The sequence below is a fragment of the Polyodon spathula genome, chromosome 14 (genome assembly GCF_017654505.1).
Source record: "Polyodon spathula isolate WHYD16114869_AA chromosome 14, ASM1765450v1, whole genome shotgun sequence".
NCBI lineage: Eukaryota > Metazoa > Chordata > Actinopteri > Acipenseriformes > Polyodontidae > Polyodon > Polyodon spathula.
In genome coordinates, this window is record NC_054547.1 from 14789707 (window position 1) to 14816298 (window position 26592).

The 26592-nt window shown below is 37.6% G+C and overlaps 1 protein-coding gene across 3 annotated transcripts; it reads left to right on the plus strand.

Moving 5' to 3' along the window:
- The first annotated feature begins 6128 nt into the window (after nt 1-6128).
- Nucleotides 6129-25813, plus strand: LOC121327239 (UDP-N-acetylhexosamine pyrophosphorylase-like). Of its 3 annotated transcripts, XR_005951534.1 has the most exons (12): nt 6129-6219; nt 7091-7393; nt 9201-9405; nt 14774-14949; nt 15748-15920; nt 16839-17032; nt 17270-17410; nt 21113-21301; nt 21647-21694; nt 23587-23653; nt 24097-24319; nt 25799-25813. XR_005951534.1 is itself a non-coding variant. In XM_041271153.1 (11 exons), the coding sequence occupies exons 2-11, from the start codon at nt 7117-7119 to the stop codon at nt 24187-24189; spliced, it is 1563 nt and encodes a 520-aa protein (XP_041127087.1). In that variant the 5' UTR covers nt 6129-6219; nt 7091-7116; the 3' UTR covers nt 24190-24599. The 3 variants fall into 3 exon arrangements, 2 of the variants coding, with proteins under 2 accessions (XP_041127087.1, XP_041127089.1); XM_041271153.1 differs by lacking the exon at nt 25799-25813 and having other exon boundaries at nt 24097-24599; XM_041271155.1 differs by lacking the exons at nt 21647-21694; nt 25799-25813 and having other exon boundaries at nt 24097-24599.
- The last annotated feature ends 779 nt before the right edge of the window (nt 25814-26592 follow it).

Consider the following 26592-nt stretch of genomic DNA (forward strand, 5'->3'; position numbering starts at 1 on the left):
AATCTTACTTTTGTTTTTACAAAAAAATAAAAACAAACATGTCCTAAATTTTATGACATCACAACAGAATTTATGAAATAAACCAATAAGTTCTTTTCACACTGCAGACAGTGTAATTGGACACCACCTGAAATACAAAATCAAATCCAAGTGCATTTTATAACTATAAATGAAGTCACGTGCATGATTTTGGGACCCTCTATCCATCAGTTGGTTTAAAGAGCTGTCAGACAATACTTGGTCAATAGTAAGAATATTGATAATTACTGAGATTGTACTTTCAACATCAATCAGCAAACAAGTAAAGGCACAACAAGTCTACTAACAATACATTGTATACAGCAATTGAATATTATTATATACAGCAGACTTTCTCCTATCAGAAACAGCTGGGACTGAACCCTGTAACCTGTACCATTGTGATGTTTTTATTTTTATTTTACAGCTGCTGCTGAGACAGGCTAGCCTGGTTTGGAATATAGGGCAGTTAAAACTAGATGGGGTCAGATTCCCAAGTCTATTGTAACGTCATGTTACTTGTTGCTTTACAGGCCGCCCTGGTACAGCACAGTGGATCTAAAACCCAGAATCTGTAAAACAACTTTGCATGAGCCATTTTTTTTAAACCTGATTCATTTATTGTTTAATCATGGAAAATGTTTGTATGCATGGGACCACATTTCAGCCTCCACTTGGTAGTAGTCATGCATTTTGAAGAGGGTCTTAATTATACTTTTATAAAAGGTTCAGTAACCTCAGTTCAGTTATATTATTAACAAGTAGCTTTACAATGTTACTGTGTGTAGGAAACAGGTTAGTGAAGTTAGGATGCAGTTTAATATTCTAGCTCACTATAATCCAGCTCGTTATTCCAGCCTTCAGTTAACAGTTCGCTATTACATTATTTATTTTTTTGCTTTTTTGACCTACTTCCCAACCAGCTTGCTGTTCATTTTTCCATCTTGCTATTCAGGTTTTTTTTAATTTTATTTTTACTTTGTCAGGTCACACAGTGAGTCAATGATTGAGCTGGGATTTGAACAAGGGACCTCCTAGTTACAAGCAGGTTACTGACCAGCTTGCTATTCGTTTTTCCAGATTTCTATTCATTTTTCCAGCTTGGTATACATTTTTCCAGCTTGCTATTCATTGCTGTGCAGCCTATAAGGGCACTGCAGCTAATAGCGAACTGGCTTTTTGTACCTACTTCCCAACTACCTAGAACCACCAGAAGTTATTGATTGAATGTACTCGACACAACCTTCAATTCTGTACCAGTCATACTGGCATGTCACCCATAGGGGTATTGCAAGCAATAGCTAACTGAAGAGCTAACTAGACTTTTTGATTATCTGTTTATTTAGCAGATGCCTTTACCAAGATAACGCCTCACCCGAGAGAGAGCACAAGGAGGTTAAGTGACATGGGGCCTTAATCAAATATAAAGAAACAACAGAATTATTGATTAGAAAGCATCTAACAACATTGTAAGCATTAAAATGGCATATAAACGTCAGTTTTAAAAAGCCTCTCAAAGGAGACAGCAGCTTCATCTACACAGCATCTTCAGAATGCCAAAGCTAACTTACTATCTGTGCGTGTAGAACAGTAATACAATTAGAAGTTTTGATGATAAGTCTTTCTAGGATACCGTATGTACGAAATGTTTGTCTGCATTTGAAATCAAGTTTCCTGTTATTACTGCTGTAATACTAGATATGCTAGTGGGTGTTTAAAGTACATGGAGGCTCTCCAAAGTGTGTACAACATAATTTGTGACAAAAGTGTTCATTGAGCTGGGCTGTGTCTGTGGTAGGCAACTAGAATAGAACAACTAGATCTCCTGAACTGAAACCAAAGCACCTTAACAAAGTAATAGCCATAAGAAGCACACAGGATGATTGCAAATCATCAAAAGGCAATATAAAAAAAAAATGTAATTGAAGCTACTTACTTTGACTAGCTCAATTGCATTATAACATAATCTTGAAGAAAGACCAGCATTCAATTGACAATTGCTCTAATGTAATCTTGAGTGGTAGTCTTGACAAATTTCTGTTAAGGAAAATCCCTTATCAGTCACTATGATAAATACATACCTGTTTTGTTTACACAGGGCATTGTTTTTAATAAATATTCTTCACATTTTAGAAATCTGGGGTGTTTACTTAAACCTCAAATTATTTAAATCGCTTCTGAAAAATATTGTTCTATGATGATATTTAAGCAGGGGCATGTGCCACAGTAGCCACGTCAAATTATATTGCTTTAAATCCCAGTGTTTAATTACATATTAAAAATAGTGATTTAGTTATGTGTGTTTTATGTTTACTATATATCTTGTACAAAATTCTGTACATGTCTCGCCTACATATATTATTTTGATTTTGACAAAATATACCATAAAGAAAGTTGCTAGTTTTGCTTGACAGGTTTCTTATGACTGAATATTGATTTTCTCTATTTGCGATGTCACTTTTATCTGTACAAATGTATTTGCATACCTTGCATGCATTCTTACAGGTTTATTGTCCTTTAAAGGGTCTATGATCCGTTTATGTTTACCGGCGCTTTTGGAAATATTTTTTTCAGGTTTTTTTTGGTTTTTCAAGTATTCCAATCAGTATTATTTTTATTATGTTTTTACTGCAATCTGCAGGCCCGGGCATATATTGCAATAAATGTGCGTAACTGCCTTAAGCCCCTTCCAAACTAGCTCTCCTACCCAGGTTCTGGCTACCCGGGTTACAGTCTCGCACAGTGAGAAACCACGTGTCTGGGTCACACCCTGGCTGACCCGTTGCATTGACCCACCTCAGGATGCATGACGGCCATTCATTAGCTGACGAAATAACAAATAGTCACGCCTGCATGAAGGTTGTAATTCCGCAAGGAACATTTCTGTTTATTCTGTTATTTTGCCATATTTTGTTGATTGACACACACTATGAGCCAGATTGCAGCAGGGATGGAGAAACATGCGCTCTAATCAACATTTGGGCCGACAGTTTAATCCAGAGTTACTGTAGGTATACTGTGAAACCGAACATGAAAATACTTTTCCAACCTCACAGATTTCTTCAATTCTTGTATCTTGTATAAATGGCCCTTATCAATATGACAATATAACTATTTAATTGCATCTAAGTAGGAAGAGTCATGTAGCACTCTAATACATGCTGATCATGTGTTATCTTATCAGGTTTAATACATCTTGAAGCGTTTGTGATAAAGACAATATCTGAGGGGCTGTGGCACATTGCACGTCTCCATGTTCTAGAACTGAACCTCTATTAAACCTGTCGAATGAAATAAAACTCAGTCATAATTAAGCAATCATTAACCAGCTTCTGGTGATGAGTTCTCAAGTCATCAGGGATTACGGACCAGTCTGTAGCCAATCAGTTTTTAGATCATTGATATAAAATACTGTATATGTGTAGTACTAAATTTAGTTTTAAAATCTGACAAATATCTCATAGAAATGCACCTGTGAATCTTAGCACAGACTTTTTATTCTGTAACACAAAACGGGGGACCTTTTCAAAGTACTGGTATGTGTTTTGTAAGTAGCATTAATATACAATTGGCAAGGATAAAACATTAAGAACATGATATGCATTGGTTTACTATACTAAGTTTATACACACTTTTTTTCTAATAAGGCAAATTGTTGACTTTACAATGCTCCATATCAATAACTATCAATAAGTTAATTTAGGAGCATCTTCGTGTATCTTTGTGAATAATGGCCCATTAGTGTTTAAAAAAGAACCAACCCCAATTACAAAAAAACCTTGACTCATTAATGTATTCTGGTGTAAAATATATCATTTATACTACAATGGTTTGAACATGACAAACACCTCTGGGTGTGCAGACTATCAACATTTCCAAAGTACAGCTGCTGTTCTCCACTTCTGCTTTAACAAGCCTTACTTTTAAGGTTTTGCGGACTGTAAGAAGTATTCTTTCAAATACAATGTCTAATTCTGTATTTCGTGCCACCTTCCCCACAAGCACCCCCTCATGAAACACATGACATCATCAAAAAATAAGTGGAAAGGACATGAAACGACTGCTTCAGTACATGCATGCTCACTTTGACTGGAGATCAAGTGAATGTCTCGTCAGAGAGTAGACACCCCCCCTGTCTTATTCACAGGACAATACATGGTCTCAGTTATCTAACCAATTTTCGTGTAAATCAGGGTGTTCCAAAAACAGACACTACAGTTGATCTGACAGGCTTGAGCTGTGTCCTGTTGCACGGTGAGGACCGTTTATTGTATTTTCCCATGGATAGATGACTACCAGCATTGGATTCAAACAATTATACAACAAGCTATACTTATGAAAATATTTGTTAAAGACTTTAGGGAGTTAAGGATTTAAGGAGTTAATGCACAGTATACTTACACTGAGTTCAATGAAGAATGAAGGTAAAACCACATGGTAAAGCGCATGAGAATAATGTAGATTGGACTATGTTAGCCAACACGCCTCAGATTCAAGGGTGGAATTTGAATTGCGTGGCTGTTTTTGTTTGCACACAAAAGATAATACAAGAAAAGTATGCATAGATGTGAATTATGTACATAATACAAAATTGGTTTCAAAAGTATATAACTGTTAGAACAAATAATTACAGCAGCCATTAGCAGCCATTAGCAGCCATATCTGGGCAGGTCAACAGGTAGCTACTAATGATACAGTGTTGCTTCCTCTTCTCACTTCTATCTGGGGTTCTTGAGCTACTGGCTATGCACCTGAGTCCTACCATTGCTGAGATAGCCAAGGCATGTGTTGGGGTATATTTGCAGTAAGTCTCATGGTCTGTTGGCTGCAAGACTATTTGTCTGCACTACAGCACATGAAGTGAAATGGACCAACTTTTCAGCCATAGTGCTGATAAATCTCATACTGTACTTTCATTAAGTAGTGTCATTTATGGATTACAAAATTGCCTTTCCATTCAAACATGATTGCACTGAGAGTTTTGTTTCTTGATCAGCTGAGAGCTAGCATGTCATAAACTGTGAGGTCCTATGGCAACAGCAGCAGTAACAAACAAATTTGAAATACACCACCACAATAATGAAATGCAGACCTTATTAAGCACAGCTATTAAGATGCAATACAATTAACAGAGAATGTATCTAGCGGATTTAGTAGCGTTTGACCCAGTCTGAGAAATGACATGGTAAGTTGATTAGCTTTGAGGAAAAAGTCTATAAGTTACATACAAATTGACAAAATAGATATAAGTATACAAATACAAGATTGTGGTAAGAAACAAATAATATGGTATGAACAGCAATGGAATGTCATACCTGTTTCACAAAGCTTTATGAGTTATTTAAAGAAGGTTTTGTCAATACAAAGTATTTTTATTGTATTTGTATTTATTTATTGTCTAAAACAGTGCATGGATAACAAAGATCAAATAAAAAGAAATCCTCAACAATATACCTGCACATCAGTGTAAACCAAACAGATATTAATTAACTTTTAAAATAATTTAAAGCTGGATACTTGCATGGTGTCATTGATTCAATCAATCTTTAAATATTTTATTATCAGTTCTGGAATTAATAGTCACAGGCGAGTACTGCGAGATTAGTGTCTCGCTGGCTCCGGCGCTAGCTGGTTATGGGTTAGTAAAAGTATATTAATGAAATTGCAAGACTGACGTCAAAACATTTTAATGAAATCGCTGTAAATCTGAAACTGTCCAGAATTAACAAATTCAGTTATTTTGAAAAATAACGTGTTGTTAATAACATGTCAAATGCTTTATCAAAAATAATAATAATAATAATAATAATAATAATAAATAATAATAATAATAATAATAATATCATCCTGATAAAAAAATAAAATAAATAAATACACCTCCGGTTGTTTCGCTTCAGCGAATATCCGTTGGTATTGCCAACATTTGGATGTGTCTACGTGTCATTTGAAAAGGGTCTGGTTGTGGCCACACTGTTACTGATTACTCGAAACATAGAAAATATTGTTTTTAATGTGGTGACTTTCCTCCTGTGATAGGAAGTGCTTAGCGAGCGATGGGCGTTCCTAGCGAAATTGCCACGTCAAGTGACGGATGTAGGAGGGGTATCGTGGGGGCAGAACCGAAGGGATACGAGAAGAAGGATGGTACTTAGACTGTGTTAGATACAGTGGTGCGGGGAAGCAAGTTCGTGTCGCTTCAAGGTATGTATTTATGTCTTACGTTTTAAATTAGGTAATGGTTTAGTACGAGCACACATTTAGTTCCGACGCTTAAGATCAGTGTGTTGAATGGGTCTGGTAAATTTCAATCGGCATACGGACTGCATTCATTACTGGCTCAGGCCAGTGAAAGATCACAACCGGTAGAGTACTCGGTTATCATGCTGTAAACTGCTGCTGTACAAGTAGGCTAATTTAATGATTCGCGTTTAAAACTATAATTAGTTGTTTTTTAATTCTTCATATTGTTAAAATTTAGGCATTACTGTGTAGCTGACAAACAAACAAACAAACAAACAGTCCACTTATGAATCATGCATATACCTAACACAGAAATGTCTGTTGGCACGGGGCGGGGGAGGTCCACGTATCTATTGTCCACACAATGAGAAACAGGTCATTTAGTTTATATTGTTTATATCTAAACGAGTTTTTAACCACTCTTTTCACCTATAATAAGGTTTGTATTACTTTTAGAAGTCTTCTTTCATTGAAAAATATATATGTTGACGCTAAGTAGCAATGTGGTACAAATGAGTATTTACAATAGTGATCATTTTACGTGAAAAAAGGGAACTATTTATTATTTTAAATGTAGTGGGTCGGGGCGAACAGTGGACTGCTTGGCAGCATATTCGGGGGTACACATAGCTAGTTGCCTGTTGCCTCCCTTCAGTATTATGTGTGTATTAATGACATCCAGTACAGGTGCATGCTTTCGTGAGACAGGCGTTACATACTGAGCCATAATGAACAAGTTCAGCATGTGCAAATAAATGTGCGATGTTCCCTTCTGCTGCATGCACTATTTTAAACCAGATTTTTGTTTTTTGTTTTTTTGTTAAATATTTAGGTTGTGTATAATAAGGCTGTCTTATAATGGATATGAGAATGATCCGTGAGAAGCTGGCTGAAGCTGGGCAGGTCCACCTCTTGCAGTTCTGGGGTGAGCTGAGTGAGGTGGAACAGACTGAGTTGTACCTCCAGCTGCAAAGTATGGATTTCCAGGAGCTGAACAGTTTCTTCCAGAACGCTATGAAGGTGTCTGGCCACATCAAGGAGGAGAAGATCGATGAAAAGATGGAGCCAGTGCCCAGGGAGGCTTTGGGCAGCGTCACACGTGACCGAGACATGTTGAAAGAGTGGCAGGAAGAAGGTTGGTAAGATAACATTGAAAGTTTTGGCTTTGTACCTGTTTGAGAGCAAGCTACTGTACATTTCTACTGTCTACCAGCACCTTGAAGGACACATTGACCGATGCAGCCACATTATTTTGGGACAATCTTTCTGCTTTTCCATGGCTTTTACTGTGTACTTGCACACAAATCTCACAGCTTATGTAGGTCTACATTCTCCAGTATAGTGTATTTCTTTTCTGTTGCACTGTACAACTTTAATAGAACCTAATTTCTAGGTAAAATACTATATTTTGGGGGTGTAATTAATACAAGCCTTAACAGATTTCATTTATCTCCCAGGCTTCCAAAGCCAAAAGGCCTGTGGAGTTCACACTCAGTTGAATCATAACATGAGTGCAATATGCAGTCCCATAGCGGCTCAAGGGGAATGGAAAATGTCAGTAGGTTGCATCATCTGGTACTGTTTATGCTTTACTCAAATGGTTGTTTTTTTTTTTTTTGGTTTGTGGAGGTATTGCCAATGCAGTTACTCAATAACTCGCCCATTTTGAATGTGTAACAACATTGTGAATTATCATTTGAATGGACACCAAATCTAAATAGCAACTTGGTGTTTGTATGTATTAAGTTACTACATGATTTAAAATTTTATACCCAGCAACACTGCATGAAATGCATGAGGATGAAATGACTGGCTGCAATTTTACTCAAGTCATTCCTTGATTTAGTTTTTTTAGTTTTTATCGGCAATTATTTTAACCCCAATTATTCAACCCAGCTCACCACTGCAACCCCCTTACTAACTCGGGAGAGACGAATACGAGCATTCGGAAATGTGTGCTGTCAGCTATCCGCTTTTTTTTTTTTTTTGCAGTGCAAGTCAAACTGTGGATCTCCTAGCTATAGGGCTGTGAATCTGTGGTTGGTAGTGCAGAGGTGAGGCAGTGATTATAAACAGCAGTTCAATGATCAAAACAAAGCGTTACTGCTGCTTTTAAATAATGACTGACTATACACAACAATGTGTACAGCCAATCAAAACCCACATCCAGTTAAAAAAAAAAAAAGAAATCCTGTAATTTCTTTTTTGTAAAATTTGGAATAAACAGCAAACGAGGAACGTATAAGGCACAAGAGGTACTGCTATTTCCACATTTTTTTGCTGAGTGGCAAACCTCCACTAATTAGGGTGTATGGTAGAATAGCATATTTTTACAAGGCAGGGCTTCTTCTGAATCCAACACTCCCAGTTCCAGCAGCTGGTTTGGGAGTGTCATTGCTCACTGAAGGCATGGCTAGCCAAACCAGTTCTTCCAGGAACACTGTCCCTTAGGCTCTATAAACTTACTCTCCTTGTATGTCAGTGATTTTTGCAACTCCTTAGATTGTTGTGACCTGTGTGTTATATTTCTTGTAACCCACTAATCCACTAGACTGGTTCATGGTTTGATGCTCCTTGGGTTTTAGGCTTGGGGCAGAAGAAATAGTGTTGCTACCTATGGCCATGACTAATGGTAACCATAACTTCTTTAAATGTAGTTTAAACCCACATTTCCCAGACTACCTTTAAAAGCAAAACAGAGCAGTGATTTTAAGTGAAAAAATACAAAAGCAAAGAAGATTTATACTTTGTTTTTTTTGGAATGACTTCCTGGTATAACTTCCATTACCCCCACCTTCCCCCTTGTATCATTTTTTGTATATGTGAATAATAATATTTTTTTGTACACATGAATATTAATAGGTTTTTTGTACATGTGAATATTAATAGGTTTTTCGTACATGTGAATATTAATTTTTTTTTTTTTCTCGTTTCTTGTCCAGGGCTCCTTCACATTTCCCAGAACAAAGTCGCTGTTCTTCTTCTTGCTGGTGGTCAAGGCACAAGGCTCGGAGTCTCTTATCCCAAAGGAATCTATGATGTTGGTTTGCCATCGCACAAAACCCTCTTTCAGATCCAGGCTGAGCGCATTTTAAAACTGGAGCGGTTAGCTGAAGAAAGGCATAATGTGAAAAGCACAATTCCATGGTAAGAGATGGGCGAGATCTGAGCCAGTCAAAACACAGAGTACAGGAAATCGGCTGTAAAGCAGGGTGATTCTCCTGGTATTCTCACAGAAAAAAACCCAAATATAATTGACTAACCCTGACACACATTGAGGTACTGTACTAAAATATCAGCAGTGCATGTAATATGTGCTGTGTCATCCTACTTGCTAATTTGTTAACTAATCAAGGAAATTAAAGAATATATTTTCCAGTGCCTAGTTCCACTCCTTGTAACTAATACCCTACCTTAACTTCACTAGCTGCCAACTATTGTAAAACTTTTTGTGTGTGTGTGTGTGTGTGTGTGTGTGTGTGTGTGTGTGTATATATATATATATATATATATATATATATATATATATATATATATATATATATATATAATTTTGATCTTTTATTTAGCGCCATGTAATTAAAGAAACTACAAAATGATAGTATTTTAATGTTAGATTTTGAATTTTTTTTTTTGGTTTTTTATGTATGTGTAAAACTACAAAGCGGTACGGAACATTATTCAGCCCATTTCATTCGACTTTATAAAGCAAAATTAGTTAATTCTGTAGGGTGATGCAAAACCTTTGGCCATAGCTGTAAAATATGGTTATGTGACATGTCTGCCTTATGCAAATAAATCATTATTTGGTAATGATATCAAACTATTATTGACACATATAAGATCAGGAACTATATATACAGTGCCTGTAGAAAGTCTACACCCCCTTTCAAAATGTTCACATTTTGTTGCCCTTTAGCCTGGAATTAAAATGCATTAAAATAGTTTTTTTTTTTTTTTTTTTTTTTTTTTCCATGTATCAATACATCCTACATGATTTCAGGATAAATTCAGCAGTTCCTTTAGGTTCCCTCTGTAGTGCATTTCAAAGCAAAGACTTAACCATGAACACCAAGATGCTTTCAGAAGAACTCTGGGGCAAAGTTGTTGAAAGGCACAGATCAGGGGATGGGTATAAAAAAATATATCGAATATCCCTTGGAGCACGGTCAAGACGATTATTAAAAGGTGAAAGATGTATGGCACCACCAAGACCCTGCCTAGATCAGGCCATCTCACCAAACTGGATGACCGAGCAAGAAGGAGACTGATCAGAGAGGCTACCAAGAGGCCAATGGCAACTTTGCAAGAGCTACAGGCTTTTATGGCCAAGATTGGTCAAATTATGCATGTGACAACAATATTCCATGTACTCCACAAATCTGGCCTGTATGGTAGGGTTGCAAGAAGGAAGCCATTACTCAAGAAAGCCCACCTTGAATCCCTTTTTGAAGTATGCAAGAAAACACTCGGGAGATTCTGTAGCCATGTGGCAAAAAGTTTTGTGGTCTGACGAAACTAAAATGGAACTATTTGGCCTAAATGCAAAGTGTTATGTTTGGCGCAAACCCAACACAGCGCATTACCCAAAGAACACCATCCCTGCTGTGAAGCATGGTGGTGGCAGCATCATGTTATAGGGATGTTTCTCATTGGCAGGGACTGGGGCACTTGTCAGGATAGAAGGGAAAAGAATGGAGCAAAGTACAGAGAAGTCCTTGAGGAAAACCTGCTGCCCTCTGCAAAAAAGCTGAAACTGGGACGGAAGTTCACCTTTCAGTGTGACAACGACCCAAAGCACACAGCCAAAGCTACACTGGAGTGGCTAAGGAACAAAAAAGTAAATGTCCTTGAGTGACCCTGTCAGAGCCCTGACCTAAATCCAATCGAAAATGTGTGGCATGACTTGAAGGTTACTGTCCATCAACACTCCCCAAGGAACTTGACATAGCTTGAACAGTTTTGTAAAGAAGAATGGTCAAATATTGCCAAATCTAGGTGTGTAAAGTTGGTAGAGACCTATCCCAACAGACTCACAGCTGTAATTGCTGCCAAAGGTGCTTCCAGCAAGTATTAACTCAGAGGGATGGAGACTTATCCAATTATGATCTTTCAGTTTTGTATTTTTTTTTTATATTATTTTTTTGCTCTATAAAAACTTGTTTCCCTTTAACAGTGTGGAGTATGGTGTGTAGATAAGTGGGGGAAAAAAACAAATTTAAATGCATGAAACTCTGAGGCACTGACGCAACAAAATGTGAAAAAAGTTCAAGGGTGTGTAGACTTTCTATACATTGGCACTCAAAAGTATTCACCCCCCATGGAATTTACTACATTTTATTGTGTTACAACATGGAATCAAAAATGGATTTAATTAGGAGTTTTTAACACTGATCAACACAAAAAAGTCCATAATGTCAAAGTGAAAAATAAAATCTACAAATTGTTCTAAATTATTTACAAATATAAAACAGAAAATAATTGATTGCACAAGTGTTCACCCCCTTTGCTATGACACACCTAAATTGTCTTTAGAAGTCACATAATTAGTTGAATGGAGTCCACCTGTGTGCAATTAAGGTGTTTCACATGATTTCGGTTAAATACACCTGTCTCTGGGAGGTCCCACAGTTGGTTAGTACATTTCCTAGCAAAAACTACATCATGAAGACGAAGGAACATTCAAAGCAAATCCGGAATAGGGTTCTTCAAAAGCACCAGTTGGGTAGGATATAAGAATATTTCCAAGGCATTGAATATCCCCCAAAGCACAGTAAAGTCCATTATTAATAAATGGAGAGAATATAGAGCAACTGTGAATCTGTCTAGAGCAGGCTGTCCTCAAAAACTGAGTATCTGGGCGAGAAGGGCACTAGACAGGGAGGCCACCAAGAGGCCTATGGCAACTCTAAAGGAGTTACAGTCTGCCATGCCTGAGCTGGGAGACACTGTGCATATGACAACAATAGCCCAGGTGCTTCACAAAACTGGCCTTTATGGGAGAGTGGAAAAAAGAAAGCCATTGTTGAAAAAACTGAAAGGCATGTAGGAGACTGAGACCAAGTGGAAGAAGATTCTATGATCTGATGAGACCAAAATAGAGGTTTTTTTGTCCTCAACGCTAAGCGCTATGTTTGGCACAAGCCTAATGGCCCTTACACACCAGACTCGTTGCAAGCGACAAATACACAACTGACCAATCAGAGAACAGCTTCATGTCATGTGGTTTGAAATCAAGCAGTTTCACTTTGTGTGTATTTTATTTATTATTATTATTATTACAAAACACAAACCCACTGCTTTTCACCGTCATCTTAAATAATAATTATGTCAGAGGGCTTTCACCCATCTGCACATAAACACAATATATTTATATACTACTACTACTAATAATAATAATAATAATAATAATAATAATAAATTAATACCTAGATAAATAATAAAATGCACACAAGGGGTGGGCACCCCGTCACACACGTTCACTGAAAATTAAGGTAAAGATCCTACTTGCAGTACCTAATTTCCCTGACCTATAATAATAAGCCATTTTGTATTATTTTTGTTAGTAATCATACTTTCTGAAAGATCTGGCAAATTTCCAGCTGTCGTGTCGTTTCTGTGATTGCTTCTGGTGTGCACGGTGTTTTCTCAGCAAATTTGTCGTGTCGCCCCCAGTAAAAATCGTGTCGCATCTGGTGTGTGTGGGCCTTAACACTGCACATCATCCTGAGAACACTATCCCTACCGTGAAGCATGGTGGTAGCAGCATCATGCTATGGGGATGCTTGTCTGCATCAAGGCCTGGAAAGCTTGTGACGATAGAGGGCAAAATGGATGCAGCAAAGTGGAAAGCCTGGTGGAAAGCCTGGAGGAAAACCTGCTGCAGTCTGCAAGAAACCAGGGACTTGGGAGAAGATTAATCTTCCAGCAGGACAATTACCCCAAACATACAGCGAAAGCCACACTGGAGTGGCTTAAAAACAAAAAGGTCAATGTCCTGGAGTGGCCCAGTCAAAGCCCGGACCTCAATCTAATTGAGAGTATGTGGAAAGAGTTGAAAATTGCTGTTCACCTAAGGTCCCCATCCAACTTGATGGAGCTTGAGCAATTTTGCAAATAAAAATGGGCAAAAATTGCAGTGTCCAAATGTGCAAAGCTGGTAGAGACTGATCCAAATAGACTGGCTGTAACTGCTGCCAAAGGTTCAGCTACCAAATTGACTCAAGGGGGTGAATACTTATGCAATCAATTATTTTCTGTTTTGTATTCGTATTTTAGAATAATTTGTAGATTTTATTTTTCACTTTGACATTATGGACTTTTTTTGTGTTGATCAAAAACTCCTAATTAAATCCATTTTGATTCCATGTTGAAATACAATAAAAAGTGGAGAAGTCCAAGGGGGGTTGTGAGAGGTGGTGGAATTCACTGAACACAAACACAAAGGTTCACGTTTGAACACCCCACACAGGTGTACTTTATTAATTTCACCACAAGGTGGCACTTCACTGCTATCTCACCCGAATACTAACTATGGTAAAAGGGTGGCGAATTAAGAGGGCACACACACGCGGGTGCGTCAAAATAATAGTCCAAATAAAATGTGAAAGCAAAAAGAGAAAATAAAACGCAATAATAAAACTACAAAGAAAAGGTTGCTGCCACAGCAGCGTTCCTCCACCGTCGCTACCCACATACGGTTCGGGTCTCCAGCCTGTGCCTGCTCACTACTCCTCTACCTAACACTGTGTGAGGATGCCCAACGTTTCCCCGCTAATTACACATGTTCCCCCTTGGGACCATAATAAAAGAAAGGTTTGTCCTCCCCGATTCCAGGCTATATTCTTCTGCTTGTTTTGCTGGTCTGGTCTGATAGCTCCAGACGCTGGCGTTCTGTTGCGGTCTCTCCGTTATTTTTGACAAGAGCTCCCACTGTCGTTCTCCCAGAAGGGTCGACCTGAGGAGTAGCAGAGCATCATTATTATAGGTCAAGACCTGCCTTTCAACCACTCGGAGAGAAAGAGAAAGAGCGAGCCCTCTCCCAGCCTCCCCGTGTCACTGCCATGATTGACAGGTGGGCCCTTCATGGCTCCCGAGCTCCCCCTGCAGGATCATGCATGCACCAAAGAGCCAGTACAGGTCTCTCCCCTGTTACAGGGGTGAATACTTTTGAGAGCCACTGTGTGTGTGTGTGTATATATATATATAACATTTAGAAGTTTAAATTGTTCAAAATCTGAATCATTGTGTTCTTTCCTATTGGAGGAACTTAAAATCACATTCACATTCCTTTTTACTTTAAAATCAATGTTCTTATTTATTAGCCTGAGAAATTATATGATTTTCATAATGTGGGTTTCAGACCCAAGACATTCTATTCTTACAAATGTCAAGGTAATCCAAGCAGTCTAATTGAAAAGCCTGAAGCAGTCTAGCATGCTGTTACAATGGAAGTGACTGTATTCATACTTAGTATATTTTGCATTAAAACAATACTGCCAATTTCAATCCTTAGGTATATTATGGTCAGTGGTCGGACTATGGAATCAACCAAAGGATTTTTTGCCCAGCATAATTACTTTGGCCTGAAGAAAGAAAATGTGGTCTTCTTCCAACAAGGCATGTTGCCAGCCATGGACTTCAATGGGAAACTGATTCTGGAGGAAAAAGGCAAACTTTCCATGGCGCCAGGTAATACAGAGACTTGGGAGTAAACTATGCAACACAACTGCTGCTATAGAGTCGCTTACAATAGGATCTCGATTTTACATCTCATCCGAAGGACGGAGCACAAGGAGGTTAAGTGACTTGCTCAAGGTAACGCATAAAGAGTAAGTGGCTGGGAGAACCTGAAACCTCCTGGTAACAAGCCACTTTCTTTAGGCACTGGACCACCAGGCGTTCTTTAGAATGTGGCAAAAAGTACATTTATATTTTAGTGGTACATTAGCAAGCAAGCGGATTGGTGTTTAAGTACAAGAAAAGTAGCAGTGTGTTGAAATGGGAGTACTTGTGGGCAGGTCCTGTACTTTGAACTCTTCAAACAAACAGCTGTTTGTTGTGTAGCCATGAGAGGTTATCACCAATTGGTAACTGGGGAAAAAGTAAATGCTATATGCCAGAAAATACTATCATTCACTGACTCTGCTTTTGTTTTATGTGTTCAGCTTACTTTTGATCACAGTCCTGCTATTTTCCTTGAATTTCAGCCTGGGATTTTCCCATAATTTAGTCTTGTTGTACAGATGAACTTTGATCCTTTTAAATAAAGGCTAATACAATATTTGCAGAGTCCATTATAAATTATAAGGATATTTAGCACCTGTACTACCATTTAATAGCACAGATGGCAGTATAACAATAGTGATAAAAAATGGTCACAGCTTTCACCTACTTTTACATAAAAAAATGTTTCTTGATTTTTGATTTAGTGAAAATAATCTTGATTTGTTGTATACAAAATTCAAAGTATGTATTTTGTTTTTTTAGATGGTAATGGGGGTCTTTACAGAGCGCTGGGCACACAGAAGATAGTTGACAACATGGAAGGCAGAGGGATCAAATATATTCACGTCTACTGTGTGGATAACATCTTAGTGAAGGTGGCTGATCCCACCTTCATTGGATTCTGTGTGAAGAAAGGGGGAGACTGTGGAGCCAAGGTAAGAGCCCACAGCGATGAGAAAAAGCTGTTTAAACAGGATGCGAGTCCCTGAATGTGTAGCAAAACACAGCCATGATATGCATTCTTCAAATTGGACACGTGGTGGTGCTAAAAGCTTCTAAATTCTTCCACTTACAAAAATAACAAGACTGGACTTGAGTACATTCAGTCAAATAAAGTATTTATCATAGTAAATTATAAAGTTCATACGTATGTATGTAAACATGGCATCATGTATTTCTGATTGTAACTGGCAGTATACTGTAGATAGTAATGCTGTTTAGCTTTTTTTGTTTGTTTGTTTTTAGAAATTTCATATTGCAATCTTAAAGTTAGCATTAGTCCTCATGTCATTATACTGTAGCTGTCCACTCCTTGAGTGCTTAATCCAATTTTATTGGGCGGTTTAAGTCATGTTTTTCAAGTTGTCAGTGGAAAAGGAAAAACACACCCTGGTCAATTTGTCATTTTCCTTTCCAGGATGTGTGAGGTGTTTGGGATTAACTAGGCTAATTATATTATGATGAAATCTGTTTGCTTGTTTGTTTTTCAGGAGTTCAAGAATACTGGCGCTAAGTGGATTACCTTCCATTGTAGAAATGCATTGATGTTTCTAATTTCCGGCTAGCTCATTCTTCTGTTTGGCTTTTACTGTGAAATCAGTAGTTCTTGTGGAGTAAGGCAGATTCTCTGAATCATGTTGCCACAGTGAACAAACTACTCTTAATGTTTCTTTAATGCACTACATGAAAAGAGAGCCTTATTTTCTAGCTAACAATAATTATGGTAACTGATTATCCTAAGGAGAAGAGCAGAGAAGCCAGTGTTTCATATTTCTATTGCTAACTTTTTGGATGATAGGGTCTTCGAGTAGCCTTTTTTATGTGACCACCGCATTGACTGTTCTGTTCTTTAGGTAGTGGAGAAGACAAACCCCACTGAGCCTGTAGGAGTTGTTTGCAAGGTGGAGGGAAAGTATCAAGTTGTGGAGTACAGTGAAATCACCCTGGCAACTGCAGAAAAACGCAGCTTGGACGGCCGGCTGATGTTCAGTGCTGGAAACATTGCCAACCACTTCTTTACACTGTCATTCCTTAAAGACATTGTCCAGTAAGTCAGGCTACTTATTTAATTTTGGATAACTCATGAGCTGCACTTTATCTAAACATTGCCTTACATTTTCTTCAAAATAAGGTCCTCTGTCTCTTTCGGCAGTTTATGAAAGGGTAAAGTCACATGTGCAATGTCTTTTAATATGCAGAGCTATTTGCAGTGTGTAATGGTGCTGTAACATGTTTGTGTAGAATAGAGAAGATGTACACATTTAATTTACTGCTTCTCTTTCAGAATTCACGAGCCTCGGTTACAGCACCATGTGGCACAGAAGAAAATTCAGCATGTGGACTCGAAAGGACAGCTAATCAAACCAGACAAACCAAATGGGATTAAAATGGAAAAATTTGTCTTTGACATCTTTCAGTTTGCCAAGTGAGTTCAGTAACTTTCCATCCTGGTTTAACATATGTGGTGCTGGCAGCTTGTTCTTCCCACTTAAAGAAAAGGGGGGGTTTAAGGGGTTCTTCCCCCCCTTAAACATTGTAAAAGCAAATGTAGATTTATCCTTCAGTTCTGTCACGCAGCATTTGAGACAGTATACAATATTAAACATACAAACATTAGTTTTGGATAAAGCTGAAGAATCTAGTCTAGACAAATTATTTAGTTTTAAAAGCCAGAATGTTTGACAATTAAAGCAAAATCCTGTGATGTGAGAAGTGCCTAATTGGTTTTTCAACATGAGATGAATGTTGCCTTTGAAGTGGTTCTTTGTTATGTGATTTGGGAATATCCAGACCTCTTATTTGCCTCTTTCATAAATCAGCAATGTAAAGGTCCCTGCTGTCAATGATATTGCTGGATCATTTTTTTTGTTTTTAAATCTATGTGCAGAATTCTAAACTGCTGCTCCTTTACTTTGTTCCTTTGGTAGAGATTATGTTTCTAATTCCTGCTGAAGCTATCTTCTTTCAGCTCAGATGTGAGACTTTCCAATGGCACTAGGAGAGAGTTGTCAAATGGCTCCAGTTTTACACTGGAGTTAATAACTTCATGCTGGGAAAACTGAGAAGTATGAGTTTTGTTTTCCCTTTGCATACATATTATATTATTTTAACACTAGAAGGACCGGAGATATACTCTTTCTGACGGCTTTATTAAAAACACTGTAAATAGTATAACGAAAGGAGAAAGTGTCTGATGTAATTAGTTTTTTTTTTTTTTTTTTTTTTTTTTTTAGTATGTCAGTGTTTGTAGACTTGTTGGCTTCGCGTAATATATATATATATATATATATATATATATATATATATATATATACACACACACACAGTGTCTTGCAAAAGTATTCAGACCCCTGACCAATTCTCTCATATTACTGAACTACAAATGGTACATTGAAATTTTGTTCTGTTCGATATTTTATTTTAAAACACTTAAAATCAAAATCAATTATTGTAAGGTGACATTGGTTTTATGTTGGGAAATATTTTTAAGAAAAATAAAAAACTGAAATATCTTGCTTGCATAAGTATTCAACCCCTACACATTAATATCTGGTAGAGCCACTTTTCGCTGCAGTAACAGCTTTAAGTCTTTTGGGGTAAGTATGTACCAGCTTTGCACACAGTGTCGGAATGATTTTGGACCATTCTTCTTGGCAGATTTGCTCCAGGTTGTTCAGGTTGGTTGGACGACCCTTGTGGACCGCAATGTTCAAATAGTGCCACAGATTCTCAGTGGTATTGAGATCAGGACTTTGACTGGGCCACTGTAGGACATTCACCTTTTTGTTCTTGAGCCACTCCAGTGTTGCTTTGGCCTTGTGCTTGGGATCATTGTCCTGCTGAAAGGTGAATTTCCTCCCAAGCTTCAGTTATTTAGCGAACTGAAGCAGATTCTTTTGCTGTATTTTGCTCCATCCATTCTTCCTTCAATTGTAACAAGATGCCCAGTCCCTGCTGATGAGATGCATCTCTACAGCATGATGCTGCCACCACCATACTTCACTGTATGGATGGTGTGTCTTGAGGCATGGGCAGTGTTAGGTTTGCGCCACACATAGCACTTTGAGTTTTGGCCAAAAAGCTCTATCTTGGTCTCATCTGACCACAAAGCCTTTTCCCACATCGCAGCTGGGTCACTCTCATGCTTTCTGGCAAACTCCAAATGTGCTTTCAGATGGTACTTTTTGAGTAACTGCTTCTTTCTTGCCACCCTCCCATACAGGTCAGTGTTATGCAAAGCTCTTGATATGGTTGACTGGTGCACCATTACTCCACTCCCAGCCACTGAACTCTGTAGCTCCTTCAAAGTGATTGTTGGGCACTCTGTGGCTTCTCTCACAAGTCTCCTTCTTGTTTGAGTGCTGAGTTTTGAGGGATGGCATTTTCTTGGCAGTGCCTGGGTGGTGTGATGCAGCTTCCACTTCCTGATTATTGAGCCAGTTGTGCTCACTGGGCTATCCAAACACTTGGATATTATTTTGTATCCTTTCCCTAATCTATCCATTTGTATTACTTTATCTCTAACTTCTGTAGAATGCTCTTTGGTCTTCATTTTCCTTCAGATTCACAGCCTTACTAATGATCCTTCAACAGTGGGGTTTTTATCCAGAAAATGCAACAGCAGCTTTAATGGTTCACAGGTGGAGGCCAATGGTAAGGTTATTGTGTCTTCGTTAGGGCAATTTCTTTCATCGGTGCAAACTGGGAGCTTCCACAGCAGAGGGGTTGAATACGTATGCAAGCAAGATATTTCAGTTTTTTAGTGTTTAAAAAATAAAATATCAAACAGAACGAAATTTCAGTGTACCATTTGTAATTCGGTAATATGAGAGAATTGGTCAGGGGTCTGAATACTTTTGCAAGGCACTGTGTATATAATGAAAATTAATTTTACAAATCAAAACAAGAAAATATAAATAAGAAAACATCTGAACAGACATCGGTTTACAACATGCTGTACATACTTCTAAAACTGAAACAATAGCAATACATTTTTTACTTTTCAACAGCAATCGGTTTATTATCAGATGAGCAAAAGCAACTGAACAACGTAGATAAATAAACTTAGAAAAAAAACATTTTAGAGAAGCACACAGCACAAAAAGTTAATCTTTCATTTTTTTCGACAAAAGGGAATTCCTTTACCTTGAGTCTAAGGCTGTCAACGCAGATAATGTGCTTCTCCACACTGCCTTTCTACATAGAGCACATCTGTCCGAAGTTTTATTTTTATTGCACTTGCCAACCAGTCATTGGTGTCTCTTGCGGCTCTCAAGTGGGTTGCCAGTTCAGCTGTGGGTACACGCTTGGCAGTCGCCCTCTGTTCCAAATGCTTCTTGTGTAGTTCCTGTGCTAACTGTAAAATATATTCTCTCCTTGGTAATTTCTTCTCCGTGCATTCTTTATAAAGTACCCATTAGTTGATGGCTGCTAGGTCCAATACATTGTAAAACACCTGAACAGACCACCGTCAGGAGCCAGCTTTCACTGAATACTTCTGTGATATCTGATTCAAAACATCAACTCCATATTTTGTTGCGTAGTAAAACTCCACGGTCTCTCGTATTTATTTTCACCAGTCCCGATGCTAATCGACTGACCAAAGCAGTGCAGCTGGCAAGGGAGCCAGCCTTCAAAAGACTGATTGAAAACAATAGACTGTCAGTCATTTACTCAGGGAGAGAGTAGAGACTAATCTGATTACAGCTAAACACATTGCGGACTGGTAAATAACAATAATAGTGTAGAATACCATTCTGTATTATCAAAATACAATTGTTTTCTGTGTGGCCGTCAATGTGGCTGCTCCCAGGGCCCTTTTAGGTGTAATGTAATATATCTCCTTTACTTCTGCACTCCCGCATTTCATGCTTTATGAGAATATTTAATACATACAGACAGAAAGGTACATAAATGCGCAGCCCCATATGTGTTACACGGCTGGACAAAATTACATTTTAAAACCAAAAACCGCCAAAATGACCGCCATGGGGCTTCTAGTGTTAAAGACAGCTTTTACAATGTATGCCTACAGTTTATGAAGCCTGGCATCTTTGGTCCTGAACAGTAGAAGCATTTGCTTATACATACGGCTGCCTGCAGTTTCTGTCATTTCTGTCCATGCCAGGACCTTTGTGGTGTATGAAGTGTTGAGGGAAGACGAGTTCTCGCCCCTGAAGAATGCAGACAGTCAGGACGGGAAGGACAATCCCACCACAGCTCGTCATGCACTGATGTCTCTACACCACCGCTGGGTGCTCACAGCAGGAGGGCACTTTATAGATGAAAATGGTACCAAGATCCCAGCTATCCCAAGGTAAACAAACACACATCTTTTCATTTGAAACACTGATAAAACTGGGTTCCTTTATTACTTTTTGCACTATGTGATGATGTGCAAAAAGAACTGTGAAAATAGATATAGGTTTCCAGGTCACAAAAACCTAATTGTTTTCAGTGTACTTTTTCCATTATTTTGTATTGATCTCTTTTGGTTTTCCGTCTTTTCACTTGTTCTTACTTCTACGCTTTTTTTTTCATATTTCAGTGTGTCATTTATTTTATATCACCACTGCTGAGGTTTTAGAGCACACGCACACACATTCAGTATGTTACTTTTGTGTTTGTTTTTCATTAACTGTCATTTATTCCTGTATGTCAGTTCTAGAAATGGACCTTCAGGGACAGTCACACCTGACTTCAATCAGAAGTAAATATTTTCTGGGTTATATGCAGTGCATGGTGGTGGGGCTTTGCTTTCTTCACAGTCAATGTAAAGCACATAGGTGCAGTCAGTGAATTTAAAAGCACAGTCTAAAGGCTGCTATTTGCTTTCACACCGACTAACAGAAGAATGTGGTGCATGCTGGGAAGAAGTTGGCCGGGGCATGTTTTGCAATCTGTGATTTCTTTAGATTACATGTTTATTGTCACTGTCTTTAATCAACTTTCTCTGAAAAAATTAATTTTGAAAAAAAATTGCCATAAAAATATATGCCGAACAGTACGCTGTTGCCAAAGTAAATATACCACACAAGGGGCATGCGTTTTTTTTATTATAAAAGTAAACTATTAATAATATTCATACTCGCTCATGAATTATAAAATCTAGTTGATCTCCTACTTAAAGATCCACAAAATAAAAATAAAACTAAACTCACATTCAAGTCACAACAAGCTGTCTCAGTTCAGAATGCCTTTATATATATATATATATATATATATATATTATATATATTATCATATATATATAATATAGATATATATATATATATATATATACACACACACAGTGCCTTGCAAAAGTATTCAGACCCCTGACCAATTCTCTCCTATTACCAAATTACAAATGGTACATTGAAATTTCGTTGTGTTTGATATTTTATTTTTAAACACTGAAACTCAAAATCAATTATTGTAAGGTGACATTGGTTTTATGTTGGGAAATATTTTTAAGAAAAATAAAAAACTGAAATATCTTGCTTGCATAAGTATTCAACCCCTGTGCTGTGTAAGCTCCCAGTTTGCACCGATGAAAGAAATTGCCCAAACGAGGACACAATTACCTTACCATTGGCCTCCACCTGTGAACCATTAAAGTTGCTGTCACATTTTCTGGATAAAAACCCCACTGTTGAAGGATCATTGGTAAGGCTGTGAATCTGAAGTAAAATGAAGACCAAAGAGCATTCTACAAAAGTTAGAGGAAATTCACTTGGGAGGAAATTCACCTTTCAGCAGGACAATTATCCCAAGCACAAGGCAAAAGCAACATTTGGAGTGGCTCAAGAACAAAAAGGTGAATGTCCTATAGTGGCCCAGTCAAAGTCCTGATCTCAATCCCATTGAGAATCTGTGGCACTATTTGGAAATTGCGGTCCACAAGTGTCGTCCAACCAACCTGAACAACCTGGAGCTCTACTTACATATTAATGTGTGGGGGTTGAATACTTATGCAAGCAAGATATATCAGTTTATTATTTTTTTTAAAAATATTTCCCAACATAAAACCAATGTCACCTTACAATAATTGATTTTGATTTTAAGTGTTTTAAAATAAAATACCGAACAGAACAAAATTTCAATGTACCATTTGTAATACAGTAATATGAGAGAATTGGTCAGGGGTTTGAATACTTTTGCAAGGCACTGTGTGTGTGTGTATATATGTGTGTGTGTGTATGTATGTATGTATATATATATATATATATATATATATATATATATATATATATATATATATATATAGTGTTCAAGGGTGGCTTACCCTAGCAGTGCATACTGTAATAAACACACTTGGGTACTAACTTCAGACTCTATATAGTTATTATTGGCAGGTTATCTGGAAAGTGGTAAAAATAAATAAATAAATAAATCAGTTTACGACAACCCAAGAGGACTTCTAAAATTTGACTCTGAGATCGCTGCTAATGTGCTGCATTTAGTTAAATTATATTGACCTTTCAATTCTTTTGTCAGTAAAACATTTCTCTTCCCTGACGTTTCATCAAATGTCATTCCAATCTTAAAGGCACATGCTTCTTTCTTACAAAAATACACAACAATACATTTCAATGTTTTTTTTTCTTATTCTTGTTTTAGTCTAAAAGATGTGACAGATCTGCCAATCAAATGTGAAATCTCGCCACTGGTTTCCTATGCAGGAGAGGTAAGTTTAATAGAAAAATGTGTGTGTTTGTGTACCACATAAATACAAAAGTATTTAGGATGCTTCAGACACAAGTCCTTCGTCAACTAAAATACCATAGAATGTTCATCCCAAAAGGTTCCAAAGTACCGAGTTTGAAAATCAGCTTGAGTCCTTTCTGCTTTCATTTGTAATTCCACAGACAGTGACACCATCAGTAGAATGTCCATCAATATTGATGATGTCACTGTCTGTGTAATTTACAAATGTGCAGGGGGAAAGGAGATGTAGGAATTATTTCTGTTACTTGACTAACAGATGCCTTAGCTGATAAAGCATCTGCTAAGCTTCACTGGACAGTTGAGATGCTTTCATAGTTTGGCATCTTTTTAGTTTTATTTTAAAGTGCATACATGTTGGCAAGAAAAGACATGCTATAACTGTTCACTTTAAAATTGTTTCAGGGACTGGAAAAAATGGTGTCAGGCCAGGCCTTCTGCCCACCTTTGGTCATTGATGAGACGGGCATCCATCAACTGGTGAAGAATGGTCTATGAAAATGTAGAATGGGAACAGAGGACCAAAAGAGCACAAGGCTCATTCATCTCTATGCCTTCTGTGTCAAAAACTGAGACGATACTGTGCAATAAATTAATGAAGGAAGAAGACTTTCCAATCAAAGCAGAAGTTTGTGCTTTCTTAAAACTTTTTTTTTTATTGGTGTAATGTAAGTTGAGTAGATGCTCATGGGAGTTTTAATTTGTCATGTGTATATGGTATATTAGAAATTCTTTTCTAGGTACTTTTATTTGGATTAATTGTAATTGTTTAACACTAGAACTGCTGCATTTTCAGCCATGTGGGTCATTTTGACCCACACATTTTTAAGCTGCTTCATTATGAAAATGAAAGACATACTATCAGATAGAACTGAAAAGTTGTATTCACAAACATCATATATAACATTTGCATCGCAGAAACACCGTATTTAAATGGAAAATTAAACATAAAATGCTTTATTTTTATAATGAGTGCATATACAGCACGACTACAAATAGTGAAAAAATATAATGAAATACACATTTCAAAAGAGATGGTGTAAACGGTCATATGTACGTACAAAATTATAAAACCGAAATCATTGTTTCTAATACTACATAAAAATAAAATATAACCCTACTTCCGGTATGACGGCTGCATTGTACTCTATGGAGGAGCGTACGCATCTGCCAGCTGACTGTGCCTGCATCCAGGAGCTGTGTTGTAAACACAGACGCAGTTCCATTGAACATATTTGTGTAAACCTGTAAAACCAAAATGTTGTTTTTTTCTTTTTTCTAAAAAATAAAAAGAATATATAAAATAAGTTTCATATTAGGCACATAAGTTGTTATCCTACCTGACATTTCAGTTTGCTATATGCATCCAAGTGCAGCTTTCTGCATTCCAATCAAAATGAGTACTTTTTCAAGATTAAATATTTCCTTCTGATATATACCCAGTTGCATTTGTGGAACAAAACAAAGGATTGTTGTCTCCCAGGTACATTTAAAAATATGCAACTAGGCCTTCACTGAGTTGGTATCATGACAAATCCACAATCATAGCAATCTCTGTCTCATAGTCTACAAATAAAGGCTTGAAATAAAAAATAAAAAAACATGTTTGCTAGGAGGAGGGTGCTTGTCTTGTTTGCTGCATTTACAAAAATAATAGAGTGTCTTACGTTGTATTAAAAAAAAAAAAGACATGCATTGTAATGCATGGGTCACAGTGAACCACATGGCAGTTCTAGTGTTTAAATGTCTTTAAGGGCTTTTAAGGTACCTGCTGCACTCTACACTTTGCTACCTTTTGTGTGTGTGTGTTTTTTTTTTTCTGTTACTGTTTTTACTTTAAAAAATATGTGTTTGTCTGTATGTATGTGATGAATATTCATCTGTTTCAGTAATGTTGTACAAAAACAAGTCTTCCTGGAATTACTTTAATAAACACTGACTCTATGAAGGTTTGTACATTTTTAATCATTCTTGTTTTTTTTCATGCTTTGGTATTAGTTGGTGTGTAGTTTACAGTAGTTTTAAAAGGCAGGTTGTTTTTTTTTAATTTAGTCATTGCCAGTTCTTGTTATATTCTCCCAATTTGAAATGCCCAATTAATTTTTAGACTCAGCTCACCACTACCACCCCTCCGCTGACTCAGGAGGGTGAAAATGAACACACGCTGTCCTCCGAAGCTTGTGCTGTCAGCCGACCACTTCTTTAGACACTGCGGATTCACCATCCAGCCACCCAGGAGCTACAGCGTCGGAGGACAACGCAGCTAACGGGCAAGCCTGCAGGCGCCCGGGCAGACTACAAGGGTCGCTGGTGAGCCGAGGACACCCTGGCCGACCTAGACCCTCCCCCGGTGAGGCTCATCCAATTGAACACCGCCTCCCAGGAACTCGGCTGTGGAATAGCCCAGACTCGTACTTCAACGCCCAGGCTATAGGGTGCATCCTCCACTCACGCAGAGCGCCTTTACTGGAAAAAGGCAGTTTTAAAACAATAAAAAAAAAAAATTTAAAAGGCCAGTTCAGCCAGTGTGTTGTTTATAATGAACCTGTTAATGCAAATCACAGAATTATTGAGACAAAAAACAAAAACTTCCATCAAATTAATTTAGAATTTTAAATAAATAAATGTGTTTCTGTTTACTTGTCTTATTTTGTCCCTGAGTTCGACGCTGTTGGCTATTCAACGTTAATTTCTGTCTCCAGTCTTGCTTATTTGCTGCGCTATTTTTTGTAACTTTATTTTTGTTTTGTAATATGATCATGTACAATAGAACTACATTAAAAACGTATTCAAGGGAGAAAATCCAAACACTCCACCACTCTCTCTGCCACAACCTCAGTTGTTCTCTGGCCCACAGAAGATGGCGATTTCGTCTCTCAGTTCTCAGCATGTGCAAATCAT

What these genes read in the sequence shown, in the direction of transcription:
- LOC121327239 (XM_041271153.1), top strand. Translation starts at nt 7,117, where the DNA reads ATGGATATGAGAATGATCCGTGAGAAGCTGGCTGAAGCTGGGCAGGTC. An exon ending in ACACCTGACTTCAATCAGAA is followed by an intron (nt 21,695 to 23,586) that starts GTAAATATTTTC and finishes TTCTTGTTTTAG; the next exon opens with TCTAAAAGATGTGACAGATC. An exon ending in TGGTTTCCTATGCAGGAGAG is followed by an intron (nt 23,654 to 24,096) that starts GTAAGTTTAATA and finishes AAATTGTTTCAG; the next exon opens with GGACTGGAAAAAATGGTGTC.